This window comes from Xenopus tropicalis, chromosome 3, assembly GCF_000004195.4.
Source record: "Xenopus tropicalis strain Nigerian chromosome 3, UCB_Xtro_10.0, whole genome shotgun sequence".
Lineage (NCBI taxonomy): Eukaryota > Metazoa > Chordata > Amphibia > Anura > Pipidae > Xenopus > Xenopus tropicalis.
The window spans coordinates 10,876,921-10,895,634 of record NC_030679.2 but is presented as its reverse complement, the minus strand read 5'-3'; the positions used below and the strand labels follow the sequence as shown (position 1 = coordinate 10,895,634).

The window sequence follows — 18,714 nt, the reverse complement described above, 5'->3', positions numbered from 1 at the left end:
GATAAGGCTTACTGAGTTTTTACCCCCTTGTGCAACCCCTCTTCTACTTGATTAGCTCAGTACATAGTGTTCATGCACCCACTGGGTACCCTCCACCCATAGAATTAGCTGCCGGTGTGCATTGGTGGTGGTGGGCTGGAAATTGTGCAAGCTGTATGACCCCCTGTGGCAGTACCCCATTAATGATTGTTGTGGTAGCACCCCTGCATTTGATATGAGATTGTGAACCAAAATACACATAAATAGAACAGCACCCTCTAGTGTTCATGCATATATCATGCAGTCTCTGCAGAATTCTGGGTACCTACAGGGGCAATGAATAAACACTGAGGCCCATATTGTCCTATATTAATGTATAATATATAAATGTAGCCATTCAACACTGACAAACCCTTTAACCACTTACCTGCCATAGGTCCCCAAGTGCCATTGCTGTAGAATCTCTTTCCCCGCTTCCATTCTGTTCCAATGGGGATCCACAATGTGCAACCTCACTCCTGAAACTATCAACTGACAGTGAAAGGGTCAACTACAACATTAAACCCCAAAACATATCCCGCCAGCTCTGTTGGCCATCATACAATGGAACAAGGCAGACGGTAATGTAAAGGATGCTGTGCAAGTGTCCCTGGAACAGAGGGGTACAGGGGCTACTGCAGTCAGGGCCCAGTAGCAGAGGGCATGGGTGGATCATAGCTGGAGTTATTGCATAACTGGGGCTTAGGGGCATAACCGTGCAAGTGGGGTATTTCAGCCCCTTAAGTTTAGGCTGCACTGATACCTCATAGCTAACAAACTGCAGCAAACTAAAAATAGGTTTCATTGTTCTCTATGGGACAAGCCACACGTGGCAGATATTGTTGCGCCAAGGGATAACACAAAGTATAGTCAGCTACATACATGTGCATGGTACAGGTATAGGACTTGTTATCCATAATGCTCTGGACCTGGGGTTTTCCGGATAAGGGATCTTTCCGTAATTTGGATCTCCATAACTTAAGTCTGCTAAAAATCATTTAAATATTAAATAAACCCAATAGGGCTGTTCTGCCCCCAATAAGGGGTAATTATATCTTAGTTGGGATCAAGTACAGGTACTGTTTTATTATTACAGAGAAAAGGGAATCATTTAACCATTAAATAAACCCAATAGGGCTGTTCTGCCCCCAATAAGGGGTAATTATATCTTAGTTGGGATCAAGTACAGGTACTGTTTTATTATTACAGAGAAAGGGAATCATTTAACCATTAAATAAACCCAATAGGGCTGTTCTGCCCCCAATAAGGGGTAATTATATCTTAGTTGGGATCAAGTACAGGTACTGTTTTATTATTACAGAGAAAAGGGAATCATTTAACCATTAAATAAACCCAATAGGGCTGTTCTGCCCCAATAAGGGGTAATTATATCTTAGTTGGGATCAAGTACAGGTACTGCTTTATTATTACAGAGAAAAGGGAATCATTTAACCATTAAATAAACCCAATAGGGCTGTTCTGCCCCAATAAGGGGTAATTATATCTCAGTTGGGATCAAGTACAGGTACTGTTTTATAATTACAGAGAAAAAGCAAATCATTTTTACAAATTAGAATTATTTGCTTACAATGCAGTCTATGGGAGATGGTCTTTCCATAATTCAGAACTTTCTGGATAATGGGTTTCCGGATAAGGGATCCCATACCTGTACTTACAGCTACAGCACACAAACAGCATGGTGAGTCCATGTTCTGGTTCGGGGTCAATGTGGGTCTAGGGGCAGCCCCCACCCACCTCTCAAACTGGACACACATGAAATCCCCCAAAAGTCCACTTTAATAAGGGGCACTGATGCGCCGTGTAGCCTGTAGGGAGTTCTGGGTGCAGCACTTATCCCTCTGAGGCCTCTGGGAAATCCCACGCATAGGATTCATGGCCAGCAGTGATCTGTGAGCACATGTAGCACCTGATACCAATCTGGGACCAAGCCCAGAGTCTATAAGAGCCTCTGGAAGTAATATGGTTTCTATGGGCCAAGACAGTCAGAATGGGCTTGTGGGAACTGAAGCTCTCTCCAACACTTCTGCTATGGGGTGAGATGACAGTAGACTTGTATCATATTAGACTTTACCTTTATCTGTATGTTAAGATTGCCTTTTCGGGAAGGTTCCCACCTTTTACCCCTTAAGCATATGAAACCCCCAGCCTGCAACTTTAATGCGTTCCCGCTGCCCATTATAAAGAGAAATCATGATTAGAAGGGATCCCTGCCCTATCCCTGGTTAAAGGGCATCTGATCCGCTTGCTAGATAGTCGTTTGGTCTTGCCTGAAATGGCCTGTGCAATGGAGCCCTACAAGCTGTGTGATCTGAATATCTAAATGCCCTGCTGTGTGCATAAGGCCTTTATACCTATCCCATACATGGGTAATGCGCCCCCTATACCTGCCTTACAGGTGTTGCTTCCACATGGGTTTATTATAAATATAATGGCAGCTGAAATCATTATTCATCTTTCTTTTCTCTGGTTCTGACTCTTGAACTAAAGTAGTAGAAATCCATGTCAGCAACTGAAGTGCGGGGGAATATAATTCCTGTTTAAAAGATAAATTCACCTAATATACAGTTCTGCTGTTTGGTGTATGTATATAACACCCTTATGCAAGAGATAAGCCAGCTTAGCTAACATATAGCACACACAACTTCATGTGACTGTATTAAAGGGGAAGTTCACCATCGTGTTACCTTTCTAATAGCCCTATTCTTAGCAACTTTTCAATTGGTCGTCCGTTTCTGAATTATATCCCTCCCTCTTTCCTGCTTTCAAATGGGATGGGGGGGATTTAAAGGGTAACTACTACTTTGAAAGAACCCTACACACCACTAATTTATTCCTCTCCCTGGAATCGATACACAGTCGCTATGGGGGTGATATCGGTGGAAATCTCCAGCCTGCAGCCCCAGCAGGAGAGTCCTACTCCAGGTGATATTGCAGGTGAGATGAGTTCAGATGGCAACTGAAATATAAGTTTGCTCATAGCCTGTACAGAGAGATACCATAAAGCTATGGCACATAGGGATTCCCCTGTACTAAGCACAATTCAGCAGGAACAGCCCCCTAAGTTTGCTCATAGCCTGTACAGAGAGATACCATAAAGCTATGGCACATAGGGATTCCCCTGTACTAAGCACAATTCAGCAGGAACAGCCCCCTAAGTTTGCTCATAGCCTGTACAGAGAGATACCATAAAGCTATGGCACATAGGGATTCCCCTGTACTAAGCACAATTCAGCAGGAACAGCCCCCTAAGTTTGCTCATAGCCTGTACAGGGAGATACCATAAAACTATGGCAGCATAGGGATTCCCTTGTACTAAGCACAATTCAGCAGGAACAGCCCCCTAAGTTTGCTCATAGCCTGTAAAGAGAGATACCATAAAACTATGGCAGCATAGGGATTCCCCTGTACTAAGCACAATTCAGCAGGAACAGCCCCCTAAGTTTGCTCATAGCCTGTACAGAGAGATACCATAAAACTATGGCAGCATAGGGATTCCCTTGTACTAAGCACAATTCAGCAGGAACAGCCCCCTAAGTTTGCTCATAGCCTGAAAGAGAGATACCATAAAACTATGGCAGCATAGGGATTCCCTTGTACTAAGCACAATTCAGCAGGAACAGCCCCCTAAGTTTGCTCATAGCCTGTACAGAGAGATACCATAAAACTATGGCAGCATAGGGATTCCCCTGTACTAAGCACAATTCAGCAGGAACAGCCCCCTAAGTTTGCCCATAGCCTGTACAGAGAGATACCATAAAACTATGGCAGCATAGGGATTCCCCTGTACTAAGCACAATTCAGCAGGAACAGCCCCCTAAGTTTGCTCATAGCCTGTACAGAGAGATCCCATAAAACTATGGCACATAGGAATTCCCCTGTACTAAGCACTATTCAGCAGGAACAGCCCCCTAAGTGTACAGAGACAAGGACTGCCGATAGATATTTCTGTGCAAGTTACTTCTTTGTGTTTCCAGAGATCAAGTGTGGGACACGCCCTGAAATCGACGCAGAACCGGACGTTGAATTCACTTCCCGCATTGTCGGAGGAGGAGATGCGGCTGTTGGGGGACAACCATGGACGGTGGGAGATTTCAGAACAATTCTTCCTATTTGGGTTCTCTCCTAACACTAAAATGGAAGGAAAGGTGAAACCATTGGGGGAGCCCCAACCATTTGGAACCCCCCCCCAGTAATTTCATCTTTTCCTCCTTTTAGGCCCTACCTTGTTCTAGGTGATAACCAAGTTGCACAATTCCATGTTGATGACAGAACATTCCTAATAGTAGATGTAACTTTTTAAAGGAGAAGGAAAGGTAAAAACTAAGTAAGCTTTATCAGAAAGGTCTATGTAAATACAGCCATAAGCACTCACAGTAATGCTGCACTGAGTCCTCTATCAAAAGATTTGTTGTCTCTGTTTTCCTCTGCCAGAGACACACAGCTCTCTACTCTCTCCCCTCTCCTGCTCCCCCCTCCCTCAAGAATACTAAGAACTCCCCCTCCCCTTAGGGATGTGGATCTGAGCCAATCAGCAGGAAGCTTCCTCATAGTCTTACACACTGAGCATGTACAGGGGTCTTGGTCTTGGTGCAGGAGTGAGGTATTATGGGAACTTTCTTTACACAGCTCAGCGTTTTTTTTCCCCTATGACGCTTCTGATCATCTGAGCGGGAGAAATATGGGGAGACTTAAGGGCACTATTGAGAGAACTGAAGGTATGCCTGCAGCTTCAGATTAACTCTTTATTAGGGCCACCCTTTAATATGCCACCTTCTTGAAAGACCCTTCATGCAGAAAACTTTAAGCTTTCCAAATAAGATCCAACCCCCCCCCAAAATGCCCTGATTTTGCACTAAAAACCTACCCCAGCTCTTGCCGGGCATTAATACATTTCTTTATCTGCCCCCAGGTGTCCCTGCAGTTGAACGAGAGGCATATATGTGGCGGGAGCATTGTGCGTAAGGATATGGTGGTAACGGCAGCCCACTGTGTGTATCCCGTGACTGAGTAAGCCTCTGCTGGGCTGGGGGGTACTGGGGAAATTCCCATTTATTAGCCCCCAGGTAGTCTGGGAGAATAGAGGGGTTCAGAGAGTACCCAGTGGCCACCTTTGCACCCTTTGCCCATAAGGATATTTCCTTGTACCAGGATGACCACAAGTGGTGGTGCTACTTAGTCTAGATATTCTGGAAACCCATAGCTCAGGGATGGGGGCATTTTTGTGCCTTGGTGGGGAAGGAGCTGACTCAGGGGTGGGCAAACTACAGCCTGTGGACCACGTCTGGCCTGTTGGTCTTTTTAATCCGGCCCACTGACTCCGCAAGTCTCATCACGTGAGACTTGGCGTCTGGAAATGGCATAACGCTGGCCCAGCCCTGCCCGTCTGTCAAATTTTCAAAGTCTATGTGGCCCCTGAGCCAAAACATTTGCCCACCCCTGGGCTGACTACTAAATAATCTCAAGCTTTGGAACAACTAAAATAGTCTACCTCTTTCAGAGGAGGCAACTCATGTTAGGGATGGAGAGTGATGGAAGGTTCCTTGGATCTTTGCAATGGGCTAGAGTGGCCAATACCAATATGTTTACCCTAGCGTGCCCCCCCCCCCCATGCCTCAATCTCCTTCTCCCGCAGGAAGAAAGTGAGCCACATGACCGTAATAGCCGGAGAATATGACCAGCAAGTCAATGACAGCCAAGAGCAGAGCATCCCTGTATCCCGTATAGAGCCGCACCCCGATTACAGAGGGGGTGGGAAAATGAGCTATGACATTGCACTCATTTTTCTAGCTAAGCCAATCGTCTTTGGTGAGTACGGTCAACTAAAGGGGAATGTAAAACAGGGGCCACCATTAAGGGTGCTGTAGTCAGGGGTTCAAGAGACAAGTGTGTTGTAGTTGTGAACGTGGCAGGGTTTGGGTGGGTTGTAGGCAATGTTATTGTATTGTATAATGGGTGTGATGGGGCGGATCTTCTTCATGGCAGGCCCTCTGCCCCCAGGCCCAGGTGACCGACCAGTACACCTTGGGAAGCTAACTTTGTAGTACAGGTATAGGACCTGTTATCCAGAATGCTCGGGATCTGGGGTTTTCCGGATAAGGGATCTTTCCTTAATTTGGATCTCCATAACTTAAGTCTGCTAAAAATCATTTAACCATAAGGGGTAATTATATCTTAGTTGGGATCAAGTACAGGTACTGTTTTATTATTACAGAGAAAAGGGAATCATTTAAACCATTAAATAAACCCAATAGGGATGTTCTGCCCCCAATAAGGGGTAATTATATCTTAGTTGGGATCAAGTACAGGTACTGTTTTATTATTACAGAGAAAAGGGAATCATTTAACCATTAAATAAACCCAATAGGGCTGTTCTGCCCCCAATAAGGGGTAATTATATCTTAGTTGGGATCAAGTACAGATACTGTTTTATTATTACAGAGAAAAGGGAATCATTTAACCATTAAATAAACCCAATAGGGCTGTTCTGCCCCCAATAAGGGGTAATTATATCTTAGTTGGGATCAAGTACAGGTACTGTTTTATTATTACAGAGAAAAGGGAATCATTTAACCATGAAATAAACCCAATAGGGCTGTTCTGCCCCAATAAGGGGTAATTATATCTTAGTTGGGATCAAGTACAGGTACTGTTTTATTATTACAGAGAAAAGGGAATCATTTAACCATTAAATAAACCCAATAGGGCTGTTCTGCCCCAGTAAGGGGTAATTATATCTTAGTTGGGATCAAGTACAGATACTGTTTTATTATTACAGAGAAAAGGGAATCATTTAACCATGAAATAAACCCAATAGGGCTGTTCTGCCCCAATAAGGGGTAATTATATCTTAGTTGGGATCAAGTACAGGTACTGATTTATTATTACAGAGAAAAGGGAATCATTTAACCATGAAATAAACCCAATAGGGCTGTTCTGCCCCCAATAAGGGGTAATTATATCTTAGTTGGGATCAAGTACAGGTACTGTTTTATTATTACAGAGAAAAGGGAAATCATTTTTAAAACTTAGAATTATTTGCTTATAATGGAGTCTATGGGAGATGGCCTTTCCGTAATTCGGAACTTTCTGGATAACGGGTTTCCGGATAAGGGATCCCATACCTGTAGTATGAGTTCCATGATTCCCAATGGCAGCCCTGATAACACTCTAACTCATTGCACTGCCCAGCTTTCCAATATAAGAGGCTTGTGGACAGCCTGCCATTGAGACAAAGGCTAAAACCTTCACAGAAAAAATTAAATAGAAAATAAAAAAAAATAAAAAAAAAAATAGTTTTTAGGAAACACATACATTGTTTGGTAATATGCAATGGTTTACAGTGGGTTCAGTCTATGAACGTTTGATCATATTCAGGCTCCCAGGTGCAGCCCATTTGCCTCCCACAGGTGGGAGAGAAGCTTGAAATCGGAACGCTGTGTGTTTCCAGCGGCTGGGGGAGGCTTGAAGAAAGTAAGTGGGTTTTACGTTTAATATACCCCCTACTGTAAATGATAAGGATATTAGCAGTCACTGAGGGGTTCTGTGCCCATATAAAGGCACAAGGCTGCAGGCTGAGTTATACAGGGAACTCTGAGTATCACTCATGTATTATAAGGGATAATGTACCCCCTACTGTAAATGATAAGGATATTAGCAGTCACTGAGGGGTTCTGTGCCCATATAAAGGCACAAGGCTGCAGGCTGAGTTATACAGGGAACTCTGAGTATCACTCATGTATTATAAGGGATAATGTACCCCCTACTGTAAATGATAAGGATATTAGCAGTCACTGAGGGGTTCTGTGCCCATATAAAGGCACAAGGCTGCAGGCTGAGTTATACAGGGAACTCTGAGTATCACTCATGTATTATAAGGGATAATGTACCCCCTACTGTAAATGATAAGGATTTTAGACATCACTGAGGGGTTCTGTGATCTATTGGTTGCCAATTTATCACTGTCACTTGTTCCTGCTCTATCTTTAGATGGGGAATTATCTCCAGTCCTTCAGGAAGTGAAACTCCCAATCATTGGCAATGCCACCTGTAGCTCTGTGTTGGAGTCCATGGGGCTCCCCTTATTAGACGACTCAATGTTATGTGCTGGATTTCCAGAAGGAGGGAGGGATGCCTGCCAGGTAATGACATTTCATGGTTTTATTATTTTGCTTAATGGAAGAAAATATATGAAAAAAGAAACTTTCCAATATACATTTTTTTTTTTTTTTAAGGTTCTTTATACAAAACAATGCTTTGACACCTCACCCCCCCTTCCCCCTAGGCTGCTGCTCTGTTTATTGGACAATACAATCACCCAACCCTCAGGCCCTGAGTGCCCCACTGATAGCACATTGGAAAGTTATCCCCAAATTTTAAGACCTCTGAACATACCATTTGGTCCCAAAGAGATTCCTCTAAAGTTATGTTAATGTTCCATTAATCATTTTTTGGCAGGATTGTACAGGTATAGGACCCATTATCCAGAACGCTCGGGACCAAGGGTATTCCAGATAAGGGGTCTCTACGTAATTTGGATCTCCATACCTTAAGTCTACTAAAAAATCGATAAAACAGTAATTAAACCCAATAGGACTGGTTGGCATCCAATAAGGATTAATTATATCTTAGTTGGGATCAGTTACAGGTACTGTTTTATTATTACAGAGAAAAGGGAATCATTTAACCATTAAATAAACCCAATAGGGCTGTTCTGCCCCAATAAGGGGTAATTATATCTTAGTTGGGATCAAGTACAGGTACTGTTTTATTATTACAGAGAAAAGGGAATCATTTAACCATTAAATAAACCCAATAGGGCTGTTCTGCCCCAATAAGGGGTAATTATATCTTAGTTGGGATCAAGTACAGGTACTGTTTTATTATTACAGAGAAAAGGGAATCATTTAACCATGAAATAAACCCAATAGGGCTGTTCTGCCCCCAATAAGGGGTAATTATATCTTAGTTGGGATCAAGTACAGGTACTGTTTTATTATTACAGGGAAAAGGGAATCATTTAACCATTAAATAAACCCAATAGGGCTGTTCTGCCCCAATAAGGGGTAATTATATCTTAGTTGGGATCAAGTACAGGTACTGTTTTATTATTACAGAGAAAAGGGAATCATTTAACCATGAAATAAACCCAATAGGGCTGTTCTGCCCCCAATAAGGATTAATTATATCTTAGTTGGGAAATACAAGGTCCTGTTTTATTACTACAGAATCTGTTTTAAAATTGAATCATTTGATTAAAATAGAGTCTATGCTTTCCATAATTCGGAGCTTTCTGGATAACTGGTTTTCCGGATAACGGATCCCATACCTGTACCACATATTTCCAGCTTTAGCTGCTTTTGGCACAGATATCAGTCTCTATAGCCTGTTTCCTTCTAATATAAATGAATTATAATTATATAATCTATAAACTAATCCACTGCTTCACTGAATGGTTATGTCTGACGAAGGGGACAAACCCTGAAACGTTACATTTTTTTTCTGCACTAAAGCTGCAATGGTGGATACCCTGCATAGAATCGCCACGTTGTACCAGTAATTTTTGTTGAGTCCATATTGGTTAGGGGGTGCCGTCCCCCATAATTATGGGTGGAGGCCTGGGAGTGCATGTGAAAAGTTGTTTTACTGTTTCCTTCCACCATTCAGGGTGACTCTGGGGGGCCCCTTGTATGCAGACGGCGCTCGGGGGTGTGGTTTTTGGCTGGATGTGTTTCCTGGGGCGTCGGCTGTGGGAGAATCTGGGGTGACAAGAAGACTGGACGCACCCAGCTTGGATCTCCTGCCATTTACTCCAGGGTTTCCTCGCTGTTAGAGTTCCTGAGACCCCCTAAACATACTGGTATGCTTATATCTGCTCCCCTAAACTCTTATAGTCCCTATGAACAAAGATGACAATAGTGCAAAGCTTGCCAGATAATTTTTGGTTCAAGCTAAATCTAACTTTGATTTGGGGCCCCCTTAAATCATAATAGGGTGACAGATATAGGAAAACCTTGGTGTAATAGTGATTATTGGAAAAATATCTAGGGGGTTACCCCAAATTACACCCTAACTGCCCCCCCCATCCCCATCAAGGCTCCAAAATATTCCGTAAATATGGACCCTACCATTGTAAAGGAGGAGGAATGAGTGGGGTCTTGGTGTGTAGATCATTAGAAAAGAGGCTTGATGAGTTCAGAAACGTAAGGTGGAGCGGGTTAGGAGTTAGGAGTGGCTTTTAACGCCCAGTCAGTGAGTTTTTTTTATTTTCACAGGTTGCACAATAAAATCACATTTGATTGGTTGCCATGGGTTATTGCCCAGGTGCAAATTTGCCCAGTGTTTATAAATGAGCCTACTTTATTCTAAAAGGTAAAGGAAGCCAATGTAGAAAATGGCCAGGGGCAATTCTTAACCATCCTAAGGCGGTTCTTGCTATGCCACCCCCTCACCCCCCAGCACTTACCTTTCATCATCTCACCATCCTTTATGAGCTTTCATCAGCTTAGCATTATCCTTCACGCCTTTGGTTACATTTTCTAATTAGAAGTCAACAACAATCATTCTTCATGCCTTTTTATGTGTGCTTTGGGAGTGGGGGCCATGGCCCCTGGGGCAGAAGCCCTGGTGGGCCCAGCACCCCCAGTCCAACCCTGGCGACATGTCCTCAGTAGGAGTCAATAAGATTCTTAGTAGGATTCCTTTATGCCTAGAAGACCTTTAGTGACATCTTCAATAGGAGTCAACAAGTAGGAGTTTCAGTAGGAGCACTTCATCCCTAGACGACCATCAGTGATATGTTCTCCGTAGGAATCAAGAGGCACCATCCTTCAAGTTCACAATCAAGTTCCAATCACGTTTCAAGACTTTCCTCAGTAGGAGTCACCAACCATCATATTTTGATGCCTAGAAGGCGTTCTGTGATGTACTCGAAAGGAGTATGTATGCATATCAAGAGGTCCTCTGCACTCACCCATTACCAATATATATAGGACATTAAGACATTCTGTGCATTAAGCTACTAAGAAATGCCCTTCCCTTTAAGCCAAACAGGGATTGTCAGTCCATATATTGCAATATACTTCAAGCTGGCCAACTGCATCAAAGTCATCCCTTCTGGCCAGTTCCTACACTGACTTATGCGATTCATTAAGAATTCTACTGCTTCAATATACATTTAGCCAAGGGACTAAGTTTTACCTGCAACTTACTTGCTTTTAAGATTAAAACCCCCATATGCTTGCCCTTTTATTGGCTCCACTGGGATCACCTGACTGCAGCTGGGAAGGGTGGGAGCTACAACAAGGAGCTGGCCACTGCTCCTGTATAAACTATAGCAAAAAAGGGAAAGTTGTGCTCAACCACTAAATTTTAAACCATTAGGTGGGGGTGCAATGAGGTTGTGACCACAAAATACATATAGACAACAAGAAGAGGTCCTCTGCACTCACCCATTGTCAATATATTGATATTGGCCAGCTTGAAGTTTATTGCAATATATGGACAAACAATCCCTGTTTTGCTTAAAAGGGAGGGCATTTCTTAGTAGCTTAATGCACAGAATGTCTTCATGTCCTATATATATTGGTAATGGGGGAGTGCAGAGGGGCTCTTGTTGTTGTCTTAAGGTGGTAAATGACAGTAGAGAAGGGGGTGCAATCATAAGGAGTGGAGGAGTTGGCCAGGAACGTACGAGAAGAGATGTAGTGAGGAGCAGAGGAATGGAGGGCATTAAAGGTTAAGAGAAGGAGTTTGTAAGTTATTCTTTGTTTAATAGGAAGCCATGATAAGGACTTTAGGAGTGGAAGGGCAGTGGAGCAGTGTGAATTCTGCCTGCAGTATTTAAAACAGACTGAAGGGGGGGTAGATGGGAGTTGGGGAGGCCGGTAAGTAGCAGGTTACAGTAGTCTCGCTGGGATAGGATGAGAGCATGTATGAGCAGCCTAGCTGTTGCAGTAGAGAGAAAGGGACGGGTTTTGGCAATATTGCATAAGAAAAAGTAACCGGTTTTGACAGTGGTGTTAATATGGTCAGAGAAGGAGAGGAGTCAAAAATCACCCCAAACATACTGAGTTGACAGGGTACCCCTGCATTAAGGTTTGGTAACATAAAGGTGGCCATACATGTAGCAATTCTGATCTTTCCTGCGACCAATCATCGATCGTTCATTTCCCCCATTGATGTTCAGGGCTGAATAGTCAGATATGGGTTGGTTAGAAGGATCGGTTAGAGACCAGGATGCAGCCTGATTACGGATACTAATTGAATGAAGAATTTGCATCAGGAGGGAGTGGTCGACTGTATCAAATGCAGCTCATATGTCGAAGGATTGGTATGGAGAAGTGAAGTCAACAAGTAGGAGTCTCGGCAGGATTCCTTCATGCCTAGAAGACCTTGAGTGACCTGTCCTCAGTAGAAGCCAAGAACCATCATCCTTCATGACTTGAAGACCTTGAGTGATGTTGGTAGGTGTCCACAATCCAATAAGCGTTTCAGCACGATTCCTTCATGCCTAGAGGACTTTCACCAAGATGTCCTTGTCTGAAGCCAAAAGCTATTGTCCTCCTTGATCTTTAGAGACATGTCATTAGTAGGAGTCAACAATAAGGAGACAAATAGCAGTCTCAGCAGACTTTCAATAACATGTCCTCAATGGAAATCTAGAACAATCATCCTTCATACCTAAATTTCCTTCAGTTGTGAGTGAAGAAGCAGAACTTCCAATTCAAACTTCCTTGTCTTCTAAGCAATAGTCAACATCAGTGATCCCCAACCAGTGGCTCAGGGGCAACATGTCCCCAACCCCTTGGATGTTGCTCCCAGTGCCCCCAAACCAGGGAGTTATTTTTGAATTCCTGACTTGGGGGCAAGTTTTGGTTGAATAAAAACAAGATTCCCTACCAAATAAAGCCCCCTGTAAGCTGATAGGGTGCATAGAGGCTGCCTAATAGCCAATCACAGCCCTTATTTGGCTCCTCCATTAACTTTTATGGTGCTTGTGTTGCTCTCCAAGTCTTTTTACATTTGACTGTGGCTCACAAGTAAGAAAGGTTGGGGATCACTGGTCTACATAGTAAATCAGTTTATAGTTTAATATAGTTGCACCAGGGCAGTTCATTATAAAAACCAATCAGATATCCACTTTCACCATTTTAGCTGTGCTAAGGCCAGTCGTAGCCAAATGAAGTGTATATGTCAGCCGTAGCTTAGTTACATGCCCTCTGGGAATAATCATGTGTGTGGCTATCTGTTTCATTAAAATAAACATAGCATTTTGGAATTTTTTACTGTTATATGTAAAACAAATGGAGTTTTATTTGCAGAAGGCTGCAGTTCTACAGGCAGGACTATTACTGGTAACAACGGAACCATTAAGTTCCCCCTAAGCAGCAACTATTCCATTAACAGGTGAGCAGCACCCTAGTCTATATAATTTCTTTCTATTTTCCCCCATTTTCTCTATTGTTCTTTCTATTTTATCCCCGGCTGAACGCCTACCAGATCTAATGTGTTTGTGCTGCTTTGCAGTGTCTGCCGCTGGACCTTGGTGGTAAAAAAAGCTAAAATGATGGAGATCCGATTTCTCCAGCTGGATATAGAAGACCATGCCACCTGCAACTTTGACTATTTGTCTTTCACGGCGAACGAGAAAACGATCCGTGAGTGCATAGTTTGGGAGTCGGGGCTGCGGAGATTATTTATTATGAACAAGGGTGTGAGTTCAGGCTGATTAAACCAAATAAACACTGGAATTGTTTCCATTCCATAGATTCTTCATGAGTCCATCACTCAGTGGTTGTCGGGTGATTTCCAAGTACATCCTTAATACTAAGCTTATCCTTCACCCTTAAATGCTGATTAAATGATAACATTTGATGTAGCATGGTATATTGGGGAACCTTAAACAAACCGTTCAGTGTACAGGTATCTTACACTTATCCGGAAACCCATTATCCAGAATTATGGAAAGGCCATCTCCCATAGACTCCATTTTAATCAAATAATTCACATTTTCAAAAATGATTTCCTTTTTCTCTGTAATAATAAAACAGTACCTGTACTTGATCCCAACTAAGATATAATTACCCCTTATTGGGGCAGAACAGCCCTATTGGGTTTATTTAATGGTTAAATGATTCCCTTTTCTCTGTAATAATAAAACAGTACCTGTACTTGATCCCAACTAAGATATAATTACCCCTTATTGGGGCAGAACAGCCCTATTGGGTTTATTTAATGGTTAAATGATTCCCTTTTCTCTGTAATAATAAAACAGTACCTGTACTTGATCCCAACTAAGATATAATTACCCCTTATTGGGGCAGAACAGCCCTATTGGGTTTATTTAATGGTTAAATGATTCCCTTTTCTCTGTAATAATAAAACAGTACCTGTACTTGATCCCAACTAAGATATAATTACCCCTTATTGGGGCAGAACAGCCCTATTTGGTTTATTTAATGGTTAAATGATTCCCTTTTCTCTGTAATAATAAAACAGTACCTGTACTTGATCCCAACTAAGATATAATTACCCCTTATTGGGGCAGAACAGCCCTATTGGGTTTATTTAATGGTTAAATGATTCCCTTTTCTCTGTAATAATGTAGGTATTCACTTATACCATGCACAATTCTCTGAGTTAAAAGGTCTTTGCCCCACTAGTTTTATTTATTTTCCCTTTAGGAAAGGTCTGTGGATCCATTATTCCTTCTCCGTTAATTGTTCACTCTAATCAAGTTATAGTCACTTTCTTCTCTGATGGGACCTTCACGGGCCGTGGATTTGAGATCCAGTTTTTAGAAATACAGACAAAAGCAGGTATGTGTTAATATTATTATTATTATTATTATTATTATTATTATTAACATTTATTTATAAAGCGCCAACATATTCCGCAGCGCTGTACAATAAGTGGGTTTCATACATTGGACATACAGAGTAACATATAAAGCAATCAATAACCGATACAGGAGGGGAAGCGAGCCCTGCCCAAAAGAGCTTACACTCTACAAGGAGTAACATATAAAGCAATCAATAACCGATACAGGAGGGGAAGCGAGCCCTGCCCAAAAGAGCTTACACTCTACAAGGAGTAACATATAAAGCAATCAATAACCGATACAGGAGGGGAAGCGAGCCCTGCCCAAAAGAGCTTACAATCTGCTGTGTTCATTGCTTGTGTAGTTTAATAGGTATATAGGTTTTGGTGCCCAGTTGAAAAATAACTTGTAGTAATAAATTCCTTGACTCTAACAGCATTTTCCTGCGGTAGTGCCAAGGTTTTTAAGAAGAAAGGAATGATCTACAGCCCTAACTATCCCGAGCCATATCCCAGCCTCGTGACTTGTAACTGGATTATCAAAGCCCCAGAGAACAATGTTGTTAAGGTACGATCCAGTATTCTTTATATGGGAGGGAGTTGCCATATGATGCTCTGGATATTCAAATGTATTATGGGACTGCCATGTTGCTTGCCTTCTCAGGGTTATTTTTCATTGGCACTGTTAATGACCTGGAACTTTTCTTAGAATACAAAGGGTCAAAAGCTTGTAAAATATAGGAGGGATTATGGGTAGATTTGGGCAGATCTGGTTTATGAAAAGGTATGAGAGTGAGAACCACTCATCTGACTCTAATAAAACCATTTTATTTCTCTTCAGTTGAAATTTGAAGACTTTAATGTCGAGTATGGAAACGGATGCGTGTATGATTCTGTGGAGGTTTATGACGGCACAGAAGAAACGCTGCTCATTGGTATAGAATGTTATCTGGCTTACTGCCCCTGATTTGTGTTCAGTAGAAGGACCACAATTGGTCCTTGTACAGGTACAGGACCCATTATCCAGAATGCTTGGGACCAAGGGTATTCCAGATAAGGGGTCTTTCCTTAACTTGGATCTCCATACCTTAAGTCTACTAAAAAATCAATAAAACATTAATCAAACCCAATAGGGCTGTTCTGCCCCCAATAAGGGGTAATTATATCTTAGTTGGGATCAAGTACAGGTACTGTTTTATTATTACAGAGAAAAGGGAATCATTTAACCATTAAATAAACCCAATAGGGCTGTTCTGCCCCAATAAGGGGTAATTATATCTTAGTTGGGATCAAGTACAGGTACTGTTTTATTATTACAGAGAAAAGGGAATCATTTAACCATGAAATAAACCCAATAGGGCTGTTCTGCCCCCAATAAGGGGTAATTATATCTTAGTTGGGATCAAGTACAGGTACTGTTTTATTATTACAGAGAAAAGGGAATCATTTAACCATGAAATAAACCCAATAGGGCTGTTCTGCCCCCAATAAGGGGTAATTATATCTTAGTTGGGATCAAGTACAGGTACTGTTTTATTATTACAGAGAAAAGGGAATCATTTAACCATGAAATAAACCCAATAGGGCTGTTCTGCCCCCAATAAGGGGTAATTATATCTTAGTTGGGATCAAGTACAGGTACTGTTTTATTATTACAGAGAAAAGGGAATCATTTAACCATTAAATAAACCCAATAGGGCTGTTCTGCCCCCAATAAGGGGTAATTATATCTTAGTTGGGATCAAGTACAGGTACTGTTTTATTATTACAGAGAAAAGGGAATCATTTAACCATTAAATAAACCCAATAGGGCTGTTCTGCCCCCAATAAGGGGTAATTATATCTTAGTTGGGATCAAGTACAGGTACTGTTTTATTACAGAGAAAAAGGAAATCCGTTTTAAAATTCTGAATTATTTGATTAAAATGGAGTCTATGGGAGATGGTCTTTCTGTAATTCGGAGATTTCTGGATAACGGGTTTCCGGATAAGGGATCCCATCCCTGTACTGGTTGTCCCTCCAACCTGACCATGGGAAAGAGTGGCCCAGGAAATCAACCAAAGCTTGGTATCTGGATAAAAATGGAAGGGATTTTGGATTGGCTTAGTCAGGGAGAGGATCATACTAAATTAGTCCAGGATTCCTCCCAAATAAACTTGTGCTGGGCATTTATAGTGAGATCTGGGCCAAACATACAGCTGGTAGAACCCCATGAGAAAATTACCACATCAATGCACTGAAGTGGTCCTCATCTAAAGGGATTTCAAACCTGCCCCATAGATATTTGGATTCTTTTTACCAGATATGTGATGTGATGTGCCCCATAGACTGGCCAATATTCTGCTTCACTCGGTCTGGAAAGACCAAGTTGGCAGCTTATATTAGTTCATGTATGGCCTTCTTTACTCTTTATACAGGTATCGGACCCCTTATCCGGAAACCCTTTATCCAGAAAGTTCCGAATTATGGAAAGGCCATCTCCCATAGACTCCATTATAAGCAAATAATTACAATTTTTAAAAACAATTTCCTTTTTCTCTGTAATAATAAAACAGTACCTGTACTTGATCCCAACTAAGATATAATTACCCCTTATTGGGGGCAGAACAGTCCTATTGGGTTTATTTAATGGTTAAATGATTCCCTTTTCTCTGTAATAATAAAACAGTACCTGTACTTGATCCCAACTAAGATATAATTACCCCTTATTGGGGGCAGAACAGCCCTATTGGGTTTATTTAATGGTTAAATGATTCCCTTTTCTCTGTAATAATAAAACAGTACCTGTACTTGATCCCAACTAAGATATAATTACCCCTTATTGGGGCAGAACAGCCCTATTGGGTTTATTTCATGGTTAAATGATTCCCTTTTTCTCTGTAATAATAAAACAGTACCTGTACTTGATCCCAACTAAGATATAATTACCCCTTATTGGGGGCAGAACAGCCCTATTGGGTTTATTTACAGTTTAAATAATTTTTTTAGCAGATCCGAATTACAGAAAGACCTCTTATCTGGAAAACACCAGGTCCCAAGCATTATGGATAACGGGTCCTATACCTGTATAATTATTTTAGAATATTGTGTACAGGGACCAGTCAACTGCCTTGCTCTAAAACTGCCAGTGGGTCTAGATTATACCGGAAATCAAAGTTTGGGTGCATGGTGGTTGCCCATTGAGGAGTCCAAAAGACGCAGGGAATTATCTATTGATGATGATAATGTGTTTGATCCAATATCTGTTTCCAGCTCGGCTCTGTGGATATACGCTCCCGCTCCCAGTCTTCAGTCCGGGAAACACAATGCTCATACGCTTCAAGAGTGACATGGAGAATAATTACCCGGGCTTTAAGGCCAAATTCAACTTTGTGCTCAAAAGTAAGTGTGAACATACATTGACTTTATCTCCATGGGCCCAAAGAACAACAGAACCCAGCATGAGGTTCTCACGTGATTGATCCTGGCCCCTGGAATCCTCGGCTGAGAAGGCTGCTGATGGCATACAAGTTAAGGTCCCCATACACGGGCCGATTGTAGCTGCTGATATGGGTCCCTTAGACCGATTCGGCAGCTTATTGGCCCGTGTAGGGGCACTACCGTAACGACGGGCCTCCCGACCGATATCTGGCCTGAAATTGGCCAGATATCGATCGGGCGGGTTAAAAGATTTAGTCTGATCCGACTGCCCCGTTGATACGGTCCCTGAACCGACTACCCCGTTGCCTGGAGCCAAATGATCGAATTAGCCTACATTTTCCCCAATATAGCCCACCCGTAGGTGGGGATATCGGTAGAAGATCCGCTCGCTTGGCGACCTCGCCAGGCGAGCGGGTCTTTATGTGTATGGGCCACCTT

General features: G+C 42.2%; 1 protein-coding gene across 1 annotated transcript in view; it reads left to right on the top strand.

Moving 5' to 3' along the window:
• Positions 1-1,982: 1,982 nt before the first annotated feature.
• The window catches only part of ovch1 (ovochymase 1), a 36,803-nt gene continuing 20,071 nt past the window's right edge, over positions 1,983-18,714 (top strand). The window contains exons 1-14 of the mRNA XM_031898662.1: positions 1,983-2,072; positions 2,896-2,973; positions 4,014-4,120; positions 4,949-5,046; positions 5,672-5,844; positions 7,414-7,509; positions 8,026-8,177; positions 9,703-9,895; positions 13,359-13,443; positions 13,564-13,694; positions 14,721-14,855; positions 15,294-15,424; positions 15,698-15,791; positions 18,109-18,237. Coding sequence (XP_031754522.1) covers positions 2,027-2,072; positions 2,896-2,973; positions 4,014-4,120; positions 4,949-5,046; positions 5,672-5,844; positions 7,414-7,509; positions 8,026-8,177; positions 9,703-9,895; positions 13,359-13,443; positions 13,564-13,694; positions 14,721-14,855; positions 15,294-15,424; positions 15,698-15,791; positions 18,109-18,237 — 1,648 coding nt within the window. The 5' untranslated portion in view covers positions 1,983-2,026. The remainder of the gene's footprint in view (positions 2,073-2,895; positions 2,974-4,013; positions 4,121-4,948; positions 5,047-5,671; positions 5,845-7,413; positions 7,510-8,025; positions 8,178-9,702; positions 9,896-13,358; positions 13,444-13,563; positions 13,695-14,720; positions 14,856-15,293; positions 15,425-15,697; positions 15,792-18,108; positions 18,238-18,714) is intronic.